Source organism: Sapajus apella, unplaced genomic scaffold (assembly GCF_009761245.1).
Source record: "Sapajus apella isolate SASKATOON/1434 unplaced genomic scaffold, GSC_monkey_1.0 scaffold53, whole genome shotgun sequence".
Classification (NCBI taxonomy): Eukaryota; Metazoa; Chordata; class Mammalia; order Primates; family Cebidae; genus Sapajus; species Sapajus apella.
In genome coordinates this window covers 3759222-3780708 of record NW_022436993.1, presented here as the reverse complement: position 1 = coordinate 3780708, position 21487 = coordinate 3759222, and the positions used below count along the sequence as shown (strand labels likewise).

The 21487-nt window shown below is 42.5% G+C and overlaps 1 protein-coding gene and 1 pseudogene across 2 annotated transcripts in view; one reads left to right on the top strand and one right to left on the bottom strand.

Moving 5' to 3' along the window:
* PRTFDC1 (phosphoribosyl transferase domain containing 1) overlaps nucleotides 1-21487 on the bottom strand; it is a 96799-nt gene that overhangs the window by 1922 nt on the left and 73390 nt on the right. Inside the window, exons 5-8 of one of the 2 annotated variants that reach the window (XM_032243859.1) lie at nucleotides 7707-7724; nucleotides 6251-6333; nucleotides 4668-4714; nucleotides 807-883 (exon numbers count right to left, since the gene is read on the bottom strand). In XM_032243859.1, coding sequence (XP_032099750.1) covers nucleotides 807-883; nucleotides 4668-4714; nucleotides 6251-6333; nucleotides 7707-7724 — 225 coding nt within the window. The remainder of the gene's footprint in view (nucleotides 1-806; nucleotides 884-4667; nucleotides 4715-6250; nucleotides 6334-7706; nucleotides 7725-21487) is intronic. The other variant, XM_032243860.1, reaches the window with a different exon arrangement.
* LOC116527091 lies at nucleotides 11575-12602 on the top strand (annotated as a pseudogene).

The window sequence follows — 21487 nt, the reverse complement described above, 5'->3', positions numbered from 1 at the left end:
CTTGAGCCTGGGACTTCAAGGCTGTAGTGAGCTATAACTGAGTCACTGTACTCTAGCCTAGTTGAGACCCTGGAGCGAGACCCTGTGTCTTTAAAAAGGGGGGAGGGGGAATTTATTGGTAGAATACAGGGGTAGCTCTCAGAATCCAAGGATGAGCTGGGCAATGAAGCAGCTAGAAGGCAGAAACAAGGGCAACTCCAGAGGCTTTTGCCCATGGTGCCATCCTAGTGGCTGAAGTCTGAACACGCTCAGTCTCTGTGACTTTTGGTTTAAGTTTCTAATTTCCAGGAGACAGACTGATTGGTCCACTTTGGGTAAGCTGTCTACCTCTAGATCATGCAGTGTTGGTCGGGGTCACACAGCTGGGGTCCACACTGGGGATCCACATTTGCGTGTTGAGATCATTTACCCCAAAGAGGGAACCGTTATGAGCTGCATGCCACTGTAATTGAAACCCGCTAGAGTTCAAGCACGAACACAAACCAGTGTAGAGAATATTGGCTATTGTTATGGTTGGTTGGGCACAGTCAATGACTATGGAGAAGAATCAGTGTCAAACCATGGTTCTGCTTTTAGCTTCCTATGTCTTTAGCACAAAACAGAGATAATCGTAATTTGCCTCCATCATCCTCATACCTACCTTGCAGAATAGTAGTGGGATTTAATTGGGAGTATGGATGCAACGTGCTCACATAGTCCTGACACAGAAGATGATCAATAGCAGACATCACTAGCTTGCATTCAATACTTTATTCAATTGTTAAGTTCTTATAAAAAGGGGGTTAGGGTTTGCATGCAAGACTTACATTCAGATCTCTGAAGTATTCGTTGTAATCTAAGGCATATCCCACCACAAATAAGTTTGGAATCTCAAATCCAGCGTCTTAGCAGAGAGAGAGAGAACAAAAAAAAGGAACAAAATTTAGATTATATAAATGCACCATATGCTGCTGTCGGCACTCAAACTCGAGGACCTTTCATTGAGGCAGGAGGGAGTGAGAAATGGTGAGCAATGCACAGGATGAGCCCAAGAGGGACCTGGACCAGAAGGAGTACTTACTCGGGAGGAAGGAGGGAAGGCAAACAAGCCAGCCTACAATGAAGAATGACTGATCCAGCGTGTAGAGTTGAGAAAGGCCTCAGGAAGCCCAGTGCATAACAAGAAATATGCATAAGTGAGTCACGTGGCCCTGGTGTTCTAAAGCAAGCAGTTTGCAGTGATACGATGCCAAAGGAAACACTCTCAACAACACAAAGGAAAGTTCAAGCCGAAGGCGTTACGATGCTGCATTATGTGAACAGGTGCGCGGGCCACAGCAACTAGAAAGCAATTCTCCCGCTGTACTCAGTGTCTTGGCTGTTTAAAGGGCTGGAAAGCAAAACCTGGACAAAAGATGAAAGGCAAGGGGATTGTTCAACTTGAGGAAGAGAATGTGAAGTTTACATTAATGTTGGTCTTTGGGTTCATGGTGCAGAGGACATTAATGAGCTCTCTATCAAGGGCAGAATGAGAGGAAATGGATTTATGCACAGTTCAAGGTACTTACAATAAGCAAAAGAAAAATTCATTGAAAAGATGATGATTTTTATCAGAGAGGATTCTTTTTTTGTTTTTTTTTTCTTTGAGACTGAGTCTTGCTTTTTCACCCAGGCCGGAGTGCAGTGGCATGAATTCATGCAATTCTCCTGCCTCAGCCTCCCGAGTTGCTGGAATTACAGATATGAGGCATCATGCTCGGCTAAGTTTTGTATTTTTAGTAGAGACAGGGTTTCACCATATTGGCCAGGCTGGTCTTAAACTCCTGACCTCAAGTGATCCATCTGCCTCTACCTCCCAAAGTGCTGGGATTACAGGTGTGAGTCAGTGCACTTGGCTATTTTTGAGAAACGGTCTCACTCTGCTGCTCAGGCAGAGGTGCAGTGGTGTGATCATGGCTCACTGCAGCCTCTACATCCACAGGCTCAGCTGATCCTCTCACCTCAGCCTCCTAAGTAGCTGGGACTACAGGCATGCACAACTATGCCTGGCTAATACTTACTGGTGAGAATTCTTAAGGAACAGATGATAGCTCTCTTTCTTCAGAGGTCTTGAAACAGAATAAAGGGGCATTGGTCCAATGATTTTCAAACTTTTTCAATGTTTTGGAATCTTACAAGTTTGTTTATTACAGCATTATAGGTGAGAGATTTAACTGCTTACTTTGAATGGAACTGTACCTGGGCAAAGTTATCTCCATGGTGACTATGACCAACGATGCTTTCACAAGAAGAAAATAGCTGTTCCTGCCTACAGAAAGTACTGGAGGTGAAGGTCTTATTTTCTAGGGAGTTGCATTATGGAGCCCCTTCCCAGGAAGCCTGTTCGATTCCTCCAAACTGCAGAGTTTCTTGAAAAAAAGAATCAGAGAGAAGAAGCAAGAGCAGAAGAGGTCAGAAGTTACATTGAGCATAAAATGAAGACTCAGGAGAAAGGAACACAAAGTACAAAGCCTCATAAATCCAGAGAGAAAGAAGGAACAGAGACTCTGAGCTAAAGAATATGAAGCCGGGGGTGCACCTGCAGTCCCAGCTCTTCAGAAGGCTGAGGCAGGAGGCTTGAGGCCAGGAGATCAAGATCAGCCTAGGCAACAAAGTGAGATCCCATTTCAAAAAAAAAAAAAAAAAGGGGGTGGGCGCGGTTGCTTATGGCTGTAATCCCAGCACTTTGGGAGGCGGAGGTGGATGGCTCACCTAAGGTCAGGAGTTCAAGACAGGCCTGGCCAACAGGGTGAAACCCCATCTCTACTAAAAATACAAAAAGTAGCAGGGCGTGGTGGCGGGTGCCTGTAGTCCCAGCTGCTTGGGAGGCTGAGGCAGGAGAATTGGTTGAACCTTGGAGGTGGAGGTTGCAGTGAGCCGAGATTACACCACTGCACTGGGCGACACAGTAAGACTCCGTCTCAATAATAAATAAATAAATAAAAGAAAAAGAAAAATATATGAGCAAATCCCAGGAAACCCTGTTTGTAAGCAGGGTTGTAATAATGACTTGACAGAGAGCAATGCAATCCTTCCATTAGGCAAGGCAACTCACACTGGGAAAATGAGAGCCCAGCGCCTATTTAGAAGACCAAACCTTGCAATGTCATAGCAGAAAAGAAGGATGATGGATCAGTAGGACAATCAGGAATCAAAGTGACCTATCCTTAGCTGGGAAATGCGGGCAGCTCCTGCGCTTACATTTGAAATAGCACATGTTACTTGCAGATCTAGTGCAAGAGTCAGGGCAGTGACTGGAACCAGATTGCCTGGGCTTAATACTCGCCTGACACAGCTACAAGACCTTGGCAAGCTAAGCTGACTGTGCTCAATTTCCTCATATGTAAAATAAGTATAACAATAGCTCCTACCTTTAGAGAGCTATTGTGAAGATGAAATGAGCTCATCTCTGTATAGCTCTTAGAATAGTCTGGCACATCAAAACCCTTCTTAGTGTTAGCTGCTATTCTTTTATTACTGTTGTTATTATAAGTGATAGAAGAAATTTGTCATTAATCGGTTATGTTTGAAGAAAATGTTTTTCAACTTCAGTTAAAATCTTATCTATACATTGAGTATCCTGTACTGTTTCCTTAGACAGTTTCTGCTTAGTAACCTCATGCAACCTCCACTTCATCCAGATTATACCTTTGATACTAGTAACACATGCGATTGGGTCTCTCTGCCCAGAACTGACATGGTCTAGAGTGAACACATCCAGCACACGAATGAAACTTGTTTTTAGAATGTAGAGTCACTGGCTAAATGTCGCTGGCCTGTCACCCATCCATACTGTGCCTCTCTTTCGCTAATGTTTGTTCAGCTTGCTGAAGAGAACTGTAGCCAAATTGTCCCAGGGGCTTTGGAGCCAATGTAAGTTATAAAAATCAAGCTGAAGTCTGCCTATGCAAGTGAAAAAAAAATCGCCTCTAGTGTTAGAATAATAAATAATCAGGCTGCGTGTTTACCCTTCCCGGTGTTAGAACCGGGCTTATTATGGGGAGAAGGGAGGAGAGTGTCCTAGATGAGGAAGCCCTGCAGAACACACGTCTGAAGTCAAGTGTGAAGATTATATCTAGAGATATCTGCTCTGCTAATTCTCTGTGTTAATGGAGCTTTGGTTTGGAGGTGTTGGGAAGCTGTCTTAGATTTCCCCTTCTGTGCATTAAAATTCAGGCTTGCTAAAGGTCACCATTGTGCATTGTCTGGTAACAGTTACTGATGATGGCATGAGAATCCCTCTAAACCCCTAGAGCACCTCTCCTTGTCTGACTGGTGAGAACAGAGGCCAAGGTGGGATGCTATGTGTCTGAGTCAGTCCAGGGGAGTCAGGTCTTTCTCTACTCCCTGAAACTTTTCAGCTGCCTTCTCTGCAGTGAAGGTGCTGTGTGAAACATACAAATAAAAACACCCAATGCACAGAACAGAGTTCCTGTGAAAGATGCAAATTAGAACATTGAAGACCCTCATTTTAAAGGGTTCTGTTTTCCCTACAAAGGTTGGGGAGACCATGAGGAATCTGTGGGACTGTCAGCCCAATGCAGTTTCCACTCCACATGCAATGCTGTCAAATAGGAAACCAAAGATTCCTAAACATAAAATGAAACAATACAAGCATAAAACAAACAAAAAACCAAAAAAACACTTACAGTCAGGTCTAAAGCCGTCACTTCTGGGTTGTCTCTTCACCAACAAACTACCATTAAAAAAGAAGTGCTTTAGTGAACCCAATCAAATCTCTATGAACTGTAAATAGAATCAAGCCTCATTAAAATATATACTTGAAATACAATTCGCTACTGTGGCACTATATAGATGGTTCTGGATAAAAAGAAGACAGCAGATGAGGCACAGTGGCGACATCTGTAATCCCAGTGCTTTGGGAGGTTAAGGCAGGAGGATCACTTGAGCCCAGAGGTTCAAGATCTGCCTGGGAAATATAGTGAGACCCCTGTCTCTACAAAAAAATTTTAAAAATTAGCTGGGTATGGTGGCACATGCCTGTAGTTCCAGCTACTTGGAAGGCTGCAGTGGGAGGATTATTTCAGCCCAGGAGTTGAAGGCTGTAGTGAGCCATGATTGTACTGCTACACTCTAGCCTAGGTGACAGAGTGAAACCCTGTCTCAAAAAATAAATAAAATATTTTAAAAAATTTTAAAAGGTAGCTGTCAGCCAGGCAGGGTGTCTCATGCTTGTAATCCCAGCACTTTGGGAGGCCAAGGAGGGCAGATCACTTGAGCTCATAAGTTTGAAACCAGCCTGGCCAACAAGACGAAACCCAGTCTCTACTAAAAATACAAAAATTAGCTGGTTGTGGTGGTGTGCATCTGTAGTCCCAGCTACATGGGAGGCTGTGACAGGAGAATCACTTGAACCTGGGAGGCTGAGGTTGCAGTGAGCCGAAATTGCACCACTGCAGTCCAGCAGCGTGACAGAGCAAGACTCTGTCTCAAAAAAAAAAAAAAAAAAAAACCCGAAAAAAACGTAGCTGTCCTAGCTACTCAGGTGGAAGGATGACTTCAGTCCAAAAGTTTGAAGCTGCAGTGAGATATGATCAAATCACTGCCCTCCAGCTTGGCCTGGGCAACAGAGCAAGACCCTGTCTCTTAACAAAAGAAAAAAAAGGGCCAGATGCGGTGGCTCATGCCTGTAATCCCAGTACTTTGAGAGGCTGAGGTGGGCAGATAATCGAGGTCAGGAGTTTAAGACAAGCTTGGCCAACAAAGTGAAACCCCATCTTTGCTAAAAATATAAAAAATCAGCTGGGTGTGGTGGTGGGCGCCTGTAGTCCCAGCTACTTGGGAAGCTGAGGCAGGAGAATTGCTTGAACCCAGCGGGCGGAGGTTGCAACGAGCCGAGATTGTGCCACTGCACTCCAACCTGGGTGACAGAGTGAGACTCTGTCTCAAAAAAAAAAAAAAAAAAAAAAAAAGCAGGGGGCAAAGCAATTGCAGGGAGGCTCGTCCAGCTGCTCCTGGAAACAGCTAATGAAGGCATAGTAAAGCTAACGAAGGAACCCAGAAACACGGCAAAGCACATCTTCTTCCCTTTCTTCTCTCAGGCTAGCAGTCAAGGGCTGTTTTTCAGTGTGGTCAAACTGTAATACCCCAGGGGGAAAAGGGCACTAGTTTGGAATACATTATACTCTTTGGAAAGAGCGTCCTGTGTTAGCATCCCTTCTGGGCTTGCTTGGAAAAGCAGAAATCACCATGCTATGAATATCCAACTCACCTGGCTACCTTAATCATGTTAGGCTTGTATTTCTTTATACTGCTGAGGAGTGCATTCATGGTCCTCCCAGTTCCAACGACATCCTTTGCAGAAAGGACAGATACATTCAACAAAATGCATTTGAGCGGCATCACAGACTTTTCATCCAGGGAGATACTCCTGATTAATAATGCATTGTAATTAAAAATGCCATCCAATTTGGAGTCCAAGTAGGAGGAGGAGTTGGTTATGTTTTATTTAGACAGGCACTTCTTTCTGGAAGCTGAGTTTGGGGAATCTACTGGAGATTCTTTCCTCCTTGAATCCTTTAGCTGTGTGGAAGGGCCAAATTTAGCCTTTGGACAGCATGAGGGACTCCTCGTTGAGTTAGTTTGGATTCGTATATGCACGGTCAGGGACTAAATTTGGCCCTGAGGTTGTGTAACACAATACAAGGCGCATGAATTTTCATGGATATGTACATCTGAATACACTGAATGGATAAATGCCTCCCCCTTGTCCTCCTCCACTCAATGAGGGATTCTATGGCTGGGAAGTGAGAGGTGTCTGGACAGCAGCTGGTGACAGCCTGTGAATTCTGAGGGTCCACGGCTGCAGCGAGCTCAGGCTCATCTCTGCTGATGAGCTGCTGCACAATTAGAGGAGAATGGGCAGCGGCGATTTATTGTCCTAAGGACAGGAATCAGCTGTCGCGAGCTGATTATCAAAACAACAGGTCTGAATGTAGCCAGGGCTGGGCAATTCATTTGGTGAGAGGGCCTACTCCGTGGGTTATATGGAGCAAGAACTGCAGATACACATGGCACACACAGGCAATGGTGTAACAAAAGCTTGAAAACAGTTCCCCTGAATTTTTTGCAGTTTGATGAGACAAGTGTGCTCCTGAAGGAAATGTAGCCATTTGCTGTATTGGTCCACTACTGCCACAGGGTTCCCACGTTGTCTTTTCTCTCTTTTTTAACAGAAAGACAAAAGAAAAAAAAAAAAAAACTATAGCTTTCCCCATAGCTCACCAGTTTTAATGGATTGTGTTTATGATTTTGATGTTGAAAGTATTTGAGAATTCTCAAAATCATTAGATGCCCTTAGCAAAAACACTGAATTCAGGGTAAACAGAGTTCTAACGTTGCTTTTACTGTGAAATGAACTTGGTTTGGTGAGCTAGTTTCTTCTTCTTTAAACTTGTCTGATTCACAAAGAGGTATAAAAATCAACACAGAGATATGTGGAACTGGATACAAAAAAGGATGAAGTCGTCCACGAGTATTGTTGCAAAGCTTTTATTCTACATTATTTGAAACCAGGGATGCTAGTTGGCCCCTATTCATTAAATTTGGAGAGTACGCACCCAGTGGGAACTCAAGAAATCCTTGGTCAATTTGATAACAAGGCTTACAGTTTACTCACTGTTAGATTCTTTCAACCTCCAAGTGTAGAAAAGGAAATGCCAGCTTACCTCAACAATGAGAACATTCTGAAATAAATAAAACCCATATTTTAGAATGTGATGCCAATCTGATGCACAGGATACATACACATATTTTTTTTCGCTTAAAGTTAGAATTTCACAATTTTCTTAAATGGTCCTTCCCGATCCATCTAATTCAAAGGACTAGAGGTGATCTAGGTTTTCCAGATTCATTTGAACAGGTTCCCTGGAATTAGTTGGTGCAACATTCCAGGGTTAGAAGCAAGCTTATCTTAGACCTATCTGATGAGCTATTCATAAAGTCATCCCATCTCAATAATTCCGCCAAGGGCCCCCCACCCCCAGCATTCCCTTGGGAGGCAAAGCTTGTTAAGAGTTTACCAGGAAAACAAAGCAACATGAACTGCATCACTAATGGAGAGAGAGTGTGCTTGGTAAACGCATCATGGGTTCTGCTGTGACAGCCTTACTCTTGCACAGCTACCAAAATCCCTGGGGACTCAGGACTTGCTCTTGGATTGCCAACCTAGATGAAGAGGGTAGGCCAGAGAAAGGGCTTCGAGGTGCCTGGTCTGTATTTTTAGTGGGAGCGTTAAATTCCTTGCAATAAGCTCTCAAGGCATTCCTCTGCTTCTCCCCTAAGAACACTGTGATATGGTTAGGATCTGTGTCCCTGCCCAAACCTCACGTTGAAATGTAATCCTCAGTGCTAGAGGCGGGGTCTCTGGTGGGAGGTGACTGGATCACGTGGGCAGGTCTCTTGAATGGTTTAGCACCATGGCCCTTATTGTTGTCTTGATAGTGAGTTGCCCTGAAATTTGGTTGTTTAAAGGTATGTGACACCACCCCTCTTTCTCTTGCTCCATATCTGTCTCCAGACATGTGAAGTGCTGCTCTCCCTTTGCTTGTGTCATGATTTTTTTTTTTTTTTTTTTTTTGAGACAGGGTACCACTCTGTCACCCAGGCTGGAGTGTAGTAGAGAGCAATGTCAGCTCACTGCAACCTCCGCTTTCCGAGTTCAAGCGATTCTCCTACCTCAGCCTCCCGAGTAGCTGGGATTATGGGTATCCACCACCACACCTGGCTAATTTTTGTATTTTTAGTAGAGATGGGGTTTTACCAAGTTGGCCAGGCTGGTCTTGAACTCCTGACCTCAAGTGATCTGCCCACCTCAGCCTCCCGAAGTGCTGGGATTACAAGCAAGAGCCTCCACACCCGGCTGCCTTCTGCCATAATTTTAAGTTTCCTGAAGCCTCCCCAGAAGCAGAACAGATGCCAATATCATGCTTCCTATACAGCTGCAGAACTGTGAGCCCATTACATCTTTTTTCTTTATAAATTACCCAGTCTCAGGTATTTCTTTACATTGTGAGGATGGACTGATACATGCTGATTGCATCGCATTGGAATTTCTTGTTTGATCTGTCTTCCCCACTAGATTCTAATCTCCACGAGGTGGGGAATCATGTTTATCTTGATTGCTACCACATTGCCAGAAACTTGCATAATGCCTGCATATAGATGCTTAATAAATAGTTGTTGAATAAAGCAATAATAACTGATTAAACTTATTAATGAGTTTAAACTGACCGATTAATTGGATTAGTAGTGACATATCAGGGCTGCCCCACCAAATTAAAATATGACTGTTAATATGCCATCCCAATTTACTAAATGGTGAGACTTTTCTTTCAATGTAATGGTGTTTTTCTTTCTTTAGGTGACCTTTCATTTATCCCTATGAATTATATAATACTCTAAGAATCATGATTGAGCGCAGTGGCTCACGCCTGTAATCCCAGCATTTTGGGAGGTGAGGTGGGTGGATCACCTGAGGTCAGGAGTTTGAGATCAGCCTGGCCAACTTGGTGAGACTGCGTCTCTACTAAAATATACAAAAATTAGCTGGGCGTGGTGGTAGGTGCCTGTAGTCCCAGATACTCAGGAGGCTGAGACAGGAGAATCACTTGAACCTGGGAGACTGAGATTGTAGTGAGCCAAGACGACGCCACTGCACTCCAGCCTGGGTGACAGAGTGAGACTCTGACTAAGAAAAAAAAAAATCAGATCAAATACTACATATTAGATAACTTACTTATACTTAATGCAAGATTTAATTTAATAGAAATGTTAATCACCCACCCACGAAACCAACCAATCAAGAACTCTGCTAACTTCACACCATATGTCAAATGCATTCTTACCTGAAAGTATCTTCTTGGAAGTGTTTTTCTCTCAGGTATGGCATTTTTATTTATTAAGTCCATTGAAAATCTTAATTGTGTCACGGAAAGATATAAGATTATTTTGCCCATTTTTGAAGCAGCTCATGTCATGGTACCCTCCACTCTAAGAGTCATGCTGCCGGGGACGTCCCCTTGGTATTTTGAACAGGGGTTGCTATGATCTTAACGATCAATTTGCAGCAGTTACTTGGGAGGTGCATTTTTAGTTTGACTGAGGTTTACCATAAGGCCTGTAAACCAAACAGAATACTTGGAGAATGTTGTGGTTAATTTAATTTTCTGGTTCACAATCTCTTTTTGTTTCAACTTTATAAAGAAAAACCTTTCTAAATTGTGTGAGTCTGCATTCCTGCCTAATTAGGTAGAGTGTATGTATTGAATGTAATCAAATATTTTTTTGACAGTGCAAAATCTTGCAAAACAATAGAGTCATCGTTGAAAAGATTAGCTTCAATTCTAAGACATAGTGGCAGGTGGGAAGGTCGGACTTGGATGTGTACTGATCCTCAGAAACACTGTCAAAATTATTCAAATACATTTTAAAATCAAGGTAATATAAACACTGTTTAAAATAGATTGAGGTCAGGCGTGGTGGCTCACACTTGTCATCCCAGCACTTTGGGCCGCCGAGGTGGGCAAATCACTTGAGGTCAGGAGTTTGAGACCAGCCTGGCCAGTATATTGAAACCCTGTCTCTATCAAAAAATGCAACAATTAGATGGGTGTGGTGGTGCATGTCTGTTGCTCTAGCCACTGGGGAGGCTGAGGCAGGAAATTGCTTGAACCTGGGAGATGAAGGCTGTAGTGAGATGAGATTGCGCCACTGCACTTCAGCCTGGGCAACACAGTAAGACTCCATCTCAAAAAAAAAAAAATTCACATACATTGAAAGGTTTTTAAAAGAAAAACACCCCTCCCATCACTTCATCTCTCTTCACTCCCAATTTTGTTTTCCAGAGATAGTCACTTTTAACTCTTTTAGCTGTTTTCTGTTTACTTCTTAATTTTTATTTTCTGGTTTCCTTTTTCTTATTTTATTTTAATCATTTGGTAATGATTCTCAAAGACTAAAAAAATAGATTTAGTAATGTTTCATATAGCTATTTCTGTACTTAAAGACATGTTTAAATCACATTGATTTTTAGGTTGCTTGTTTCTTAAAAAGGGTTTAAGTATAAATGTATATTTTTAAATTTTATTTTTATTTTTTAGAGACAGTATCTCAATCATAGCTCCCTGTAGCCTCAAATTCCCAGCCTCAAATGATCCTCCCTCCTCAGACTCCCAAAGTGATAGGATTACAGGCATGAGCCACTGTGCCCAGCTGTGTATTCATTTTTATTATAGAAAGTGCATATATTTCCTTATATATAAATATATACCTGTCAAAGAAAGCTTGTCCTTTCTATAATATATAAACATAAAAAATTATAGAATGCTTGAAAACAGAAAAGTCTAAACACTTTCTAAATTTTTGAAACATGCTTAACTGTTTAAAGTATTTAAAAATGTTTCTGTACTTTAAAATAGATTAAAGGTATCATGACATTCTTTATTATGTATAGCCAAAGTATTATAACATCTAACAAAAATGATGATAATTTCTTAACATCATAAAAAGCCTACTAGAGATTCAAATTTCCCCAGTTGTCCCTTTCTGCCCGTGGACACCACCGAAGACACATCATTAAAGTCTCTCTTCTCCTTGTGGCCATGTCTAAGTCAGAGTTTCTTAAAGAGCCCGAACAACTGAGGAAGCTCTTCATTGGAGGGCTGAGCTTTGAAACAACTGATGAGAGCCTGAGGAGCAATTTTGAGCAATGGGCAATGCTCACAGACTGTGTAATAATGAGACATCCAAACACAAGTGCTCCAGGGGCTTTGGGCTCATCATACATGCCACTGTGGAGGAGCTGGATGCAGCCATGAGTGCCAGGCCACACAAGGTGGATAGAAGAGTTGTGGAACCAAAGACAGCTGTCTCAAGAGAAGATTCTCAAAGACCAGGTGCCCACTTAACTGTGAAAAAAACATTTGTTGGTGGCATTAAAGAAGACACTGAAGAACATCACCTAAGAGATTATTTTGAACAGTATGGAAAAATTGAAGTGATAGAAATCATGACTGGCCAAGGCAGTGGCAAGAAAAGGGGCTTGTAACCATTGTAACCTTTGATGACCATGATTCTGTGGGTAAGACTGTCATTCAGAAACACCATCTGTGAATGGCCACGGCTGTGAGGCTAGGGAAGCCCTGTCAGAGCAAGAGATGGCTAGTGCTTCATCCAGCCAGAGAGGTCCACGTGGTTCTGGAAACTTTGGTGGTGGTTGTGGAGGTGGCTTTGCTGGAAATGACAACTTTGTTTGTGGAGGAAACTTCAGTGGTCCTGGTGGCTTTGGTGGCAACCGTGGTGGTGGTGGATATGGTGGCAGTGGGGATGGCTATAATGGATTTGGTAATGATGGAAGCAATTTTGGAGGTGGTGGAAGCCACAATGATTTTGGCAATTACAACAACCAGCTTTCAAACTTTGGACCCATGAAGGGAAGAAACTATGGAGGCAGAAGCTCTGGCCCCTCTGGTGGTGGTGGCCAATACTTTGCCAAACCACGAAACCAAGGTGGCTATGGTGGTTCCAGTAGCAGCAGCAGCTATGGCAGTGGCAGAACATTTTAATCAGGAAACAAAGCTTAGCAGGAGAGGAGAGCCAGAGAAGTGACAGAGAAGCTACAGGTCACAACAGATTTGTGAACTCAGCCAAGCACGGTAGCGGCAGGGCCTTCCTGTTACAAAGAAGACATGATTTAGACAAATACTTATGTGTATGGGCAAAAAACTCGAGGACTGTATTTGTGACCAATTGTATAACAGGTTATTTTAGTTTCTGTTCTGCGAAAAGTGTGAAACATTCCAACAAAGGGTTTTAATGTAGATTTTTTTGTTTTGCACCCATGCTGTTGATTGCTAAATGTAATAGTCTGATCGTGACGCTGAATAAATGTCTTTTTTTTCTTAAATGGCCTTTGTAGCTGGTTTGTCCAACCTATACCATGCATTGGATCTTCCCTTCTTTTTTAATTTAGAAAAGTCTCTTTTGCTGTATAGGAATACCTTCTTTTATTACCTCTCTCTCTGTCTCTCTCTCTCTCTTTTTTTTTTTTTCAAATGCTAGGGAGCTTAAGAATGATGCTAAATCGACTTTGTCTGTGTTCTATAAATGGAACAACAAAGCCTGTTTCTACAGGCACATCTGCTTACCACATGATTTATTGAAATGAATATTTTAAGCCTACTTTTGAGAGCTACTGTGCAGAAAACAAGATTCTTTTCAAAATATTATGCTCATTAACAATCTACCTGGTCACCCAAGAGCTCTGATGGAGGTATTTACAAGGATATTATTTTCATGCCTGTTAACACAACATCCCTTTTGCAGCCCTAGAATCATTTAGACTTTCAAGTCTTATTATTTAAGAAACAGATTTTGTAAGGTGAGAGCTGCCCATTCAGTGATTCCTCTGATGGATCTAGGTAAAGTAAGTTGAAAACTTGAAGAGCCACCATTCTAGATGCCATTGAGAACATTCATCGTCCATGAGAGGAGATCAAAATAGCAACACGAATAGGATTTTGGAAGAAGTTGATTCCAACCCTCATGCATGACTTTGAGGGGCTCATGATTTCAGTGGAGGCCAAAGGTGGTGGCTCATGAAGGTAGCACTTTCGGAGGCCGAGGCAGGAGGCTTGCTTGAGCCCAGGAGTTTGAGACCAGCCTGGCCAATGTGGCAAAACCCTGTCTCTACAAAAACTGCATGGAATGACAGCCTGAGCCTGAGGAGGTTGAGGCTACAGTGAGCCATGACTGTGCCACATCACTCCAGCCTGAGACACAGAGGGGGAACTTATCCCAAAAAAAAAAAAAAAAAAAAAAAAAAAAAAGACTTCAGTGGAGGAAGTACCTGCAGATGTGGCAGCAATGGCAAGAAACCTGAAAATGTGACTGAATTGCTGTAATCTCACAGTCAAACATGAACAGATGGGGAGTTGCTTCTTATGGACAAGCAAAGAAAGTAGTTGCTACTCCTGGTGAAGATTCTGTGAGCATTGTTGAAATGACAGAGGGTTTAAAGTATTATATATACTTAGTTAATAAAGCAGTAGCATGGCTGGAGAGGATTAACTTCAACTTTGAAAGAAGTTCTACTGTGGGTAAAATGCTATCAAACAGCATCACAATCTGCAGAGAAATCTTCATGAAAGGAAGAGTCAATCAAAGCAGCAAATTTCACTGTTGCCTTGATTTAAGAAACTGCTACAGCCACCCCAACCTTCTGAAGCAAGCAGCAGCCTGATCAGTCAGCCGCCATCAATGTCGTGGCAAGACCCTCCACCAGGAAAAATGATGACTCACTGAAGCCTCAGATGATCATTAGCATTTTTTTAGCAATGAAGCATTTTTTCATTAAGTTATGTATGTTATTTTTTAGACATAATGTTGCACACTTAGTAGGTTACAGTATAGTATAAGCATAAGTTTAACTGCACTGAAAAACCAAAAAGTTTATGTGGCTCTCTTTATTGTGGTGATCTGGAACCAAAGCCACAATAACTCTGAGATATGGCTGCACCTAAGATTAGCTCAAAGAGCTAGGGAGCCAACACTAATTTATCTTTATATAATCAGTATGTAACACTGAGGCGGGGTGCTGTGGCTCGCACCTATAATAAGGCAGGCAGATTGCCTGAGGCCAGGAGTTCGAGACCAGCCTAGCCAACATGATGAAACCCCATCTTTACTAAAAATACAAAAATTAACCAGGCATGGTGGCACACGCCTGTAGTCCCAGCTACTTGGGAGGCTGAGGCACAAGAATTGCTTGAACCTGGGAGGCAGAGGTTGCAGTGAGCTGAGATGGTGCCACTGCACTCCAGCCTGGGTGACAGGGTAAGACTCTGTCTCAAAAAAACAAAACAAAACAAAACAAAACAAACAAAAATAACATGGAGACTGGCATCTAGTAGTTGCTCAAGAAATACCTGTGTAGTGAATCAACAATTTTGACCTCACTTCTTTCACTTACTCTAGTTCATTGTACTTCTGATTCACCTCCTCCATTTGTCCTTAACAGTCTGCAATTCCTCCTTAACCAAGCTATCGTCAGTGTCTCTTGCTTTTCATTTTGCATTAAGCAATTTCCTAAAATTCACATTTTTTGAGTAGGCAACTTCTCTCTTCAGTACACACTGTGCCTCCTAAACACTTCCAATCTGATGACTCTAATCACTGCATCTGAGATGTTTGCCAGTTACTGCCTTAGTCATCACCTCACACCTGGCTCATTTCCTCCCAGAAAGCCAGTAAAATCTGCAGCCTGGGAACTTCAGGCAAAAACTCTGTGAAGAATCTATGCAGTGTGCTTTCTTCGCTATTGCATGATCCTGATCAGAACTAATCACAGGGGTTTCCTAACAAAAAGAAAAAGGAAGAAAGAAGAAAAGAAAGGAGGAAAGAATTGCACAAATTTACATGATATTCTTAAATGGGTTATTCCGACTTCTAGCATTTTAGAGCACACAGTGATTTGTGCCCCACACTGTCTCATCTGCAGCAGTCTAGTTTGGTGGCCGTGGTCACACTAATCAAGAGCAATGGCAGCAGTGACATTGAGCTGCGTCGTCGATGTGGAGCATGAGTAGGAATGTGAATATAACCCCATGGAGAAGGGAATGTAGTTTTGTGAATTTTTTGATAATTCACAAAATTTCCAGAATCGTCAGTCAGTGGGTATTTCCATTATCGTTCTCAGCTTAGTCAGATGCAATAAAAAAAAGAATGATGTAAACAGTTAAGGCAGCCAAGGAGGAACTTTTGGCAGGTTCCGATGCTTCATTCTGGCATTTAATTAGACTCTTAGGCCAAGTGGTGGTTCATTACTGTAATCCCAGCACTTTGGGAGGCTGAGGCGGGTGGATCACTTGAGGTTAGGAGTTCGAGATCAGCCTGACCAACATGGTGAAAACCCCTCTCTACTAAAACATACAAAAATTAGCTGGGTGTGGTGGTGTGCGCTTGTAATCCCAGCAACTCGGGAGGCTGAGGCAGGAGAATCACTTGAACTGGGAGGCAGAGGTTGCAGTGAGTGGAGACTGCACCTCTGTACTCCAGCCCGGGTGACAGAGCGAGACTCTGTCTCAAAAAACAAAAAAAACAAAACCCCAAATTATTTGAGGTTGGGTTTGGGGGTCATGTCTCCCACAATCTTGGGCTTAGCCTGCACACTCTGTTTTCATGTTGGCAGATTTGAGCCTGTTTCCATGCATTTTGTTTTATCCACCCTTTCAGAGGTTTCTCTTGAATATGAATACAATCTTGCTTTAATAGATAAACACATTTTATGAAGTGCTAGTATTAAATCAACTTTCAAAAAAAAATCAGCCAGAGAATACATTGTATAGACGGCTTAAACACCGAATAAAATGCTTTTAACATTTTGAAGAGGCCATTTAACTTAATCATTGAGGGATCCCTTTATTCAGCAGCAATGACCTATTTAGAACCATGACTCAGACAGCCTCCCTTGTGAGCCTCCTTTCCTTGGAAGAAGAGAGAGAGAGAGAGTGAGTGAGAGAGAGAGAGAGAAAAGAAGAGAGAGAAAGGAATTTTAAAAAGAAAAAAAGAAGAGAGAAAGGAAGAAGAAAGAGAGAACAAAAAAAGAAAGCAAAAAGACAGGAAAAGAGAAACAAAGGAGTTTCTCAGGGTTCAAAGTGGAAAAAAAATTATTTAAAAAAAAGAAAGGGAGAAAGAAATGGAAGAAAGAAAGAAAAGAAAGCCAGAGGTCGGGGTGGTGGGGAGGCGTGGGTGGTTGTCTAGAGTCTCCTTTTTTCTAAATATTTTAATCCCATGTCTTCAAGGGCTCCAGAAGTATTATACAGTGATGGGTTCACAGTGAGTTATGGGTTCATAGTGCCCCTAACTCATAGCATGACAAGATTATGTAGGTGAGCTATTTCCCCATGTTTTATAGAGTTCTTTCATATACAAATTTAATTAAAAAAAATCCTTCTAGCCCTCCCTCCTTCATTTAACTCTGTCAGGGCTCCTTTTGATACCACGATTCCTTCTCTTCCATCCTTACTTTGCTTCTGTAGTTCAAGTGCTCCTGCAGCATCCGCCAACCCCGCCTCCAAACTGCTCTCTCCCCTTTTAGCCATTCTTCCCTCTTGTCAGTTTCATCTTCCTAAAACACAGCTCTATGATGTCATTTCTGCTCAAATACTTCTGTGTCTCTTGTTTGCTTTGCTGAGCAAGTTCACCTCTTCTTTGGGACTTTGAATGTGTTCTACACACCAAACCCCGTTTTTGGGAGTCTTTTTTGCTTACTACTTCTCCGTTTTTGATGAATTTCCTTCAGGCATGCTGGTCCACTCCTGCCCAGTGATCCTATTCTTTTCTCGATTACCCCTATTCCGTGTTATTATTTTTATTAAGTATTATTCTTATTGTAGGCTTTGTGGGATTTTCTTCGAAGCCTTCACCTATTTATGGAGGATTAGGGCTAATTTTTAGTGGGAGAGTAGGTTGCAGTATCATATTAAATTTTGGTGGGATTTTTGTAGGTTTAATTTTTTGTTTTGAGACAGGGTCTTGCCCTGTCGCTCAGACTGGAGTGCAGTGGCATGATCTCGGCTCACTGCAATCTCTGCTTCCCAGGTTCATGCGATTCTACTGCCTCAGCTGGGATTACAGGTGTGTGCTATCATGTCTGGCTAATTTTTGTATTTTTAATAGAGACGGAGTCTTGCCATGGCCAGGCTGGTCTCAAACTTCTGACTTCAAGTGATCTGCCCGCCTCAGCACCCAAATTGCTGGGATTACAGGCGTGAGCTACTGTCCCTGGCTGGCTTAATGGTTTTTAAATTTATTTGGAGGGAGCGATGGTTGTATTTGGGTACATGACGGTGATAGCTACTGAGGAGTACCCTGAGGCTTGGGGGTCAACTGTTGCCATTCGGGGTACCCTTCCCCTATCTTCTCTGTTAGTCACAAACCTTTCTATTCCAAGTTAAAGCTCACCCTCCCCTCTCAAAGATGATCTGAATCCTGAGGAATCCTTCATTCTTTGGATTTCTTTAAACCCAAGGAAAGAGTCTTGTGTGGAAAGACCCATGGGGCTCTTCTTAAAGTGCCAAGCATTAAATAAGAGAAAGTATGTTGCTGGGAACAAATTCCTGGCAGAATAATAACATGATAATAAGTGTATTTTAAATGTAAGTTTATTGAATGACTGACAAATTGTATTATGACCACAGGAGAAAGAAGTCACTTCGGCCTCAGCCTCCTAAGCCCAAGTGATCCTCCCACCTCAGCTTCCTGAGTAGCTGGGACTACAGGCTACACCACCGTGCCTGGCTACATTTTAAATTTCTTCTGTAGAGACGCAGTTTCACTATGTTGCCCAGGCTGGTCTCAGACTCCCGGCCTCAACAATTCTTTCATCCAGTGAAGATATTTATTGCAGTTTCAGCCTTTCTTCTACACGCATTAAAACAAGTACCCACTAACTGTTGGGTGCCTTTTCCTTTTGCTTTTTTTTTTTTTTTTTTTACAGCTAGTGTATATTCTTCATGATGGAAAGATTTTGGAGCGCCTCTAAAATTTGTAAAATCTTGCCAATTCTTATTTTAAAAATTTTATTTTTTCATTGATACAAAATGTTGTATGTATTTATGGAGTACATGTGAATGTTTGTTACATGCACAGAATGTCTAATGAGCAGGTCAGGGCATTTGGGGTAACCATTGCCTTGACTGTCATTTCTGGGTGTTGGGAACATTTCAAGTCCTCTCTTCTAGATACTTTGAAATATACAACACACTGTTGCTAACCATAGTCACCTTACATTGCCATTGAATACTGGAGCTTATTTGTTCTAACTTAATTGATAACATTTCATGGAGAGGCTGAATGAAGAATCAGTGAACAGGGTGGGCCATGTGAAGGCCTTTATCTTTTTTTTTTTTTTTTTTTTAACCTTGTTCATGTCTTGTATTTCATTTCTTATGAAAATGGCTACCCAAAGAAGTCATTGTAGTAGTGTACTATTTTTTTTTTTTTGGTGGTGGGGAGGGAGTCTAGCTCTGTTGCCCAGGCTGGAGTGCAGTGGCGCCATCTCGGCTCACTGCAACCTCCACCTCCCAGGTTCAAGCGATACTCCTGCCTCAGCCTCCCAAGTAGCTGGGACTACAGGTGCACACCACCACACCCAGCTAATTTTTTGTAGTTTTAGCAGAGACAGTGTTTTACTATGTTAGCCAGGATTGTCTCGACCTTCTGACATCTTGATCCGCCTGCCTCGGCCTCCCAAAGTGCTGGGATTTACAGGTATGAGCCACTGCGTCAGCCGAACTGCCTACTATTTCAAGGCAGCAACTATAACTTAAATGCTAACAGACTCACTCCATCAGACAGAAAACCCTCCCCTAGGGCTGTAATGGGCATTTAAGTTTCCTAAACCCAGTGACAACTAATCATTTTTATTACCTATTGAATAGAAACAAATGGATTTTAACAGTGCCCCTATAGCTGAAAAACTCCGCAAACAGTACATTGTCTCTACCTACAGGATCTGTTGACGCCAGAAATAGCTTCTCAAACACTTACAGTTGTGATGTTCAAACTAGGCTCTGACTACTTTTGGTGGTTACTTGGTGTTATGCCAAGGCATATTGGCCTTTATCTTTTTAAGGAAAAGGAAATTTTAATAGCTAAGTGAATTTTTTATTCACTCTTCCACCTCAGCTGTGTTGCATTCACTTCCTCAGTCCCCCTGAATCTCTTTTTTTTTTCTTTTGAGACAGAGTTTCACCCTTGTTACCCAGCCTCTAGTGCAATGGCATGATCTCGGCTCACTACAACCTTCGCCTCCTGGGTTCAAGTGATTCTCCTGCCTCAGCCTCCTGAGTAGCTGGGACTTCAGGCATGCACTACCATGCCCAGCTAATTTTGTATTTTTAGGAGAGATGGGGTTTCTCCATGTTCGTCAGGCTGGTCTCAAACTCCCAACCTCAGGTGTGTTCAGCCCACCTTGGCTCACCTCGGCCACCCAGAGTGCTGGGATTACAGGCATGGGCCACCGCACCTAGCCTCCCCTTGAATCTCTTGTAAGAAAACCCTTCTGCCTCAACATAGAGGGTGCTCCTCCCTCACTCTGCACCTTTTTTGTCCACCTCTCAACTTAACCAGCTGGTGGGCGTGTCCTTGGGTGTGACCAGGTGGGCTTATGTTTACCTTTTCCCTCTGCTTTATCTTCTCTTCCCCAAAATTAATAGAGGACTTCTTTCTAATTTCTAAATAAGAGCATCGTCCACTTGTTCAGTCACCAAATATTTATTCCAATTTGTTATGGACCAGGCGGGGTCTCTGCCCACTTCATGCCGACTTCCTGGTCAGGGAGACAGGCAAATAAAAAATAAGCCCTAAGGTAAACACTGCAACTTGGGGAAAGGGCTCTAGCGGAAATAAGGCATAATATAAAGATTTTTTAAGGCCGGGCGCGGTGGCTCAAGCCTGTAATCCCAGCACTTTGGGAGGCCGAGGCGGGTGGATCACGAGGTCAAGAGATCGAGACCATCCTGGTCAACATGGTGAAACCCCGTCTCTACTAAAAATACAAAAAATTAGCTGGGCATGGTGGCACGTGCCTGTAATCCCAGCTACTCAGGAGGCTGATGCAGGAGAATTGCCTGAACCCAGGAGGCGGAGGTTGCGGTGAGCCGAGATCGCGCCATTGCACTCCAGCCTGGGTAACAAGAGCGGAACTCCGTCTCAAAAAAAAAAAAAAAAAGATTTTTTAATTTAAAAATAATTTTTTTTTAAGAGACAGAGTCTTGTTCTGTCGCCCAGGCTGGAGTGCAGTGGTGCAATGATAGCTCACTGCAGTCTTAACTCTGGGGCTCAAGTAATCCTCCCTCCTCAGCCTCCCATGTAGCTGGAGTTTATTTTTGTATTTTTAGTAGAGACAGGATTTCGCCACATTGGCCTGACAGGTCTTGAACTCCTGACCTCAAATGATCTACCCACCTTGGCTTCTGAAAATGCTGGGATTACAGGCATGAGCCACCGTGCCTGGCTGTCTATGTGCAAATTTCTTCTTGGCATTCATTTGAGAATCTTAGAGTTGTCACTTTGACAGACTCCATAGCAAAATCGCAAGTAAGCTATTTCTTTTGTGAAATAAACCTGTAAGGCAGTGTCCTACAATAAAATGCTAAAATGACGTATTATTTAAACACCACCCCGGGGTCAATAACATTTATGAATTTCTGGAAGTTACTTTGAGTATTTTAGCTTTCTAGGATGTTGTTTATGCACCAATGTAACGGTAACATCAAATGATGGCTTAGTGATGCATTAACATCAGCAAGTTATTTCTGATTTTTATGGAACACAATTTACTGCTAGACAGCCGTTTAACACTTAGGTCTACTATGCTGTCTTCAGAGTAAAGGAGAGTATGCTATTTTGTAGTCAGAGTCTGAGGCGGGTGGATCACTTGAGGTCA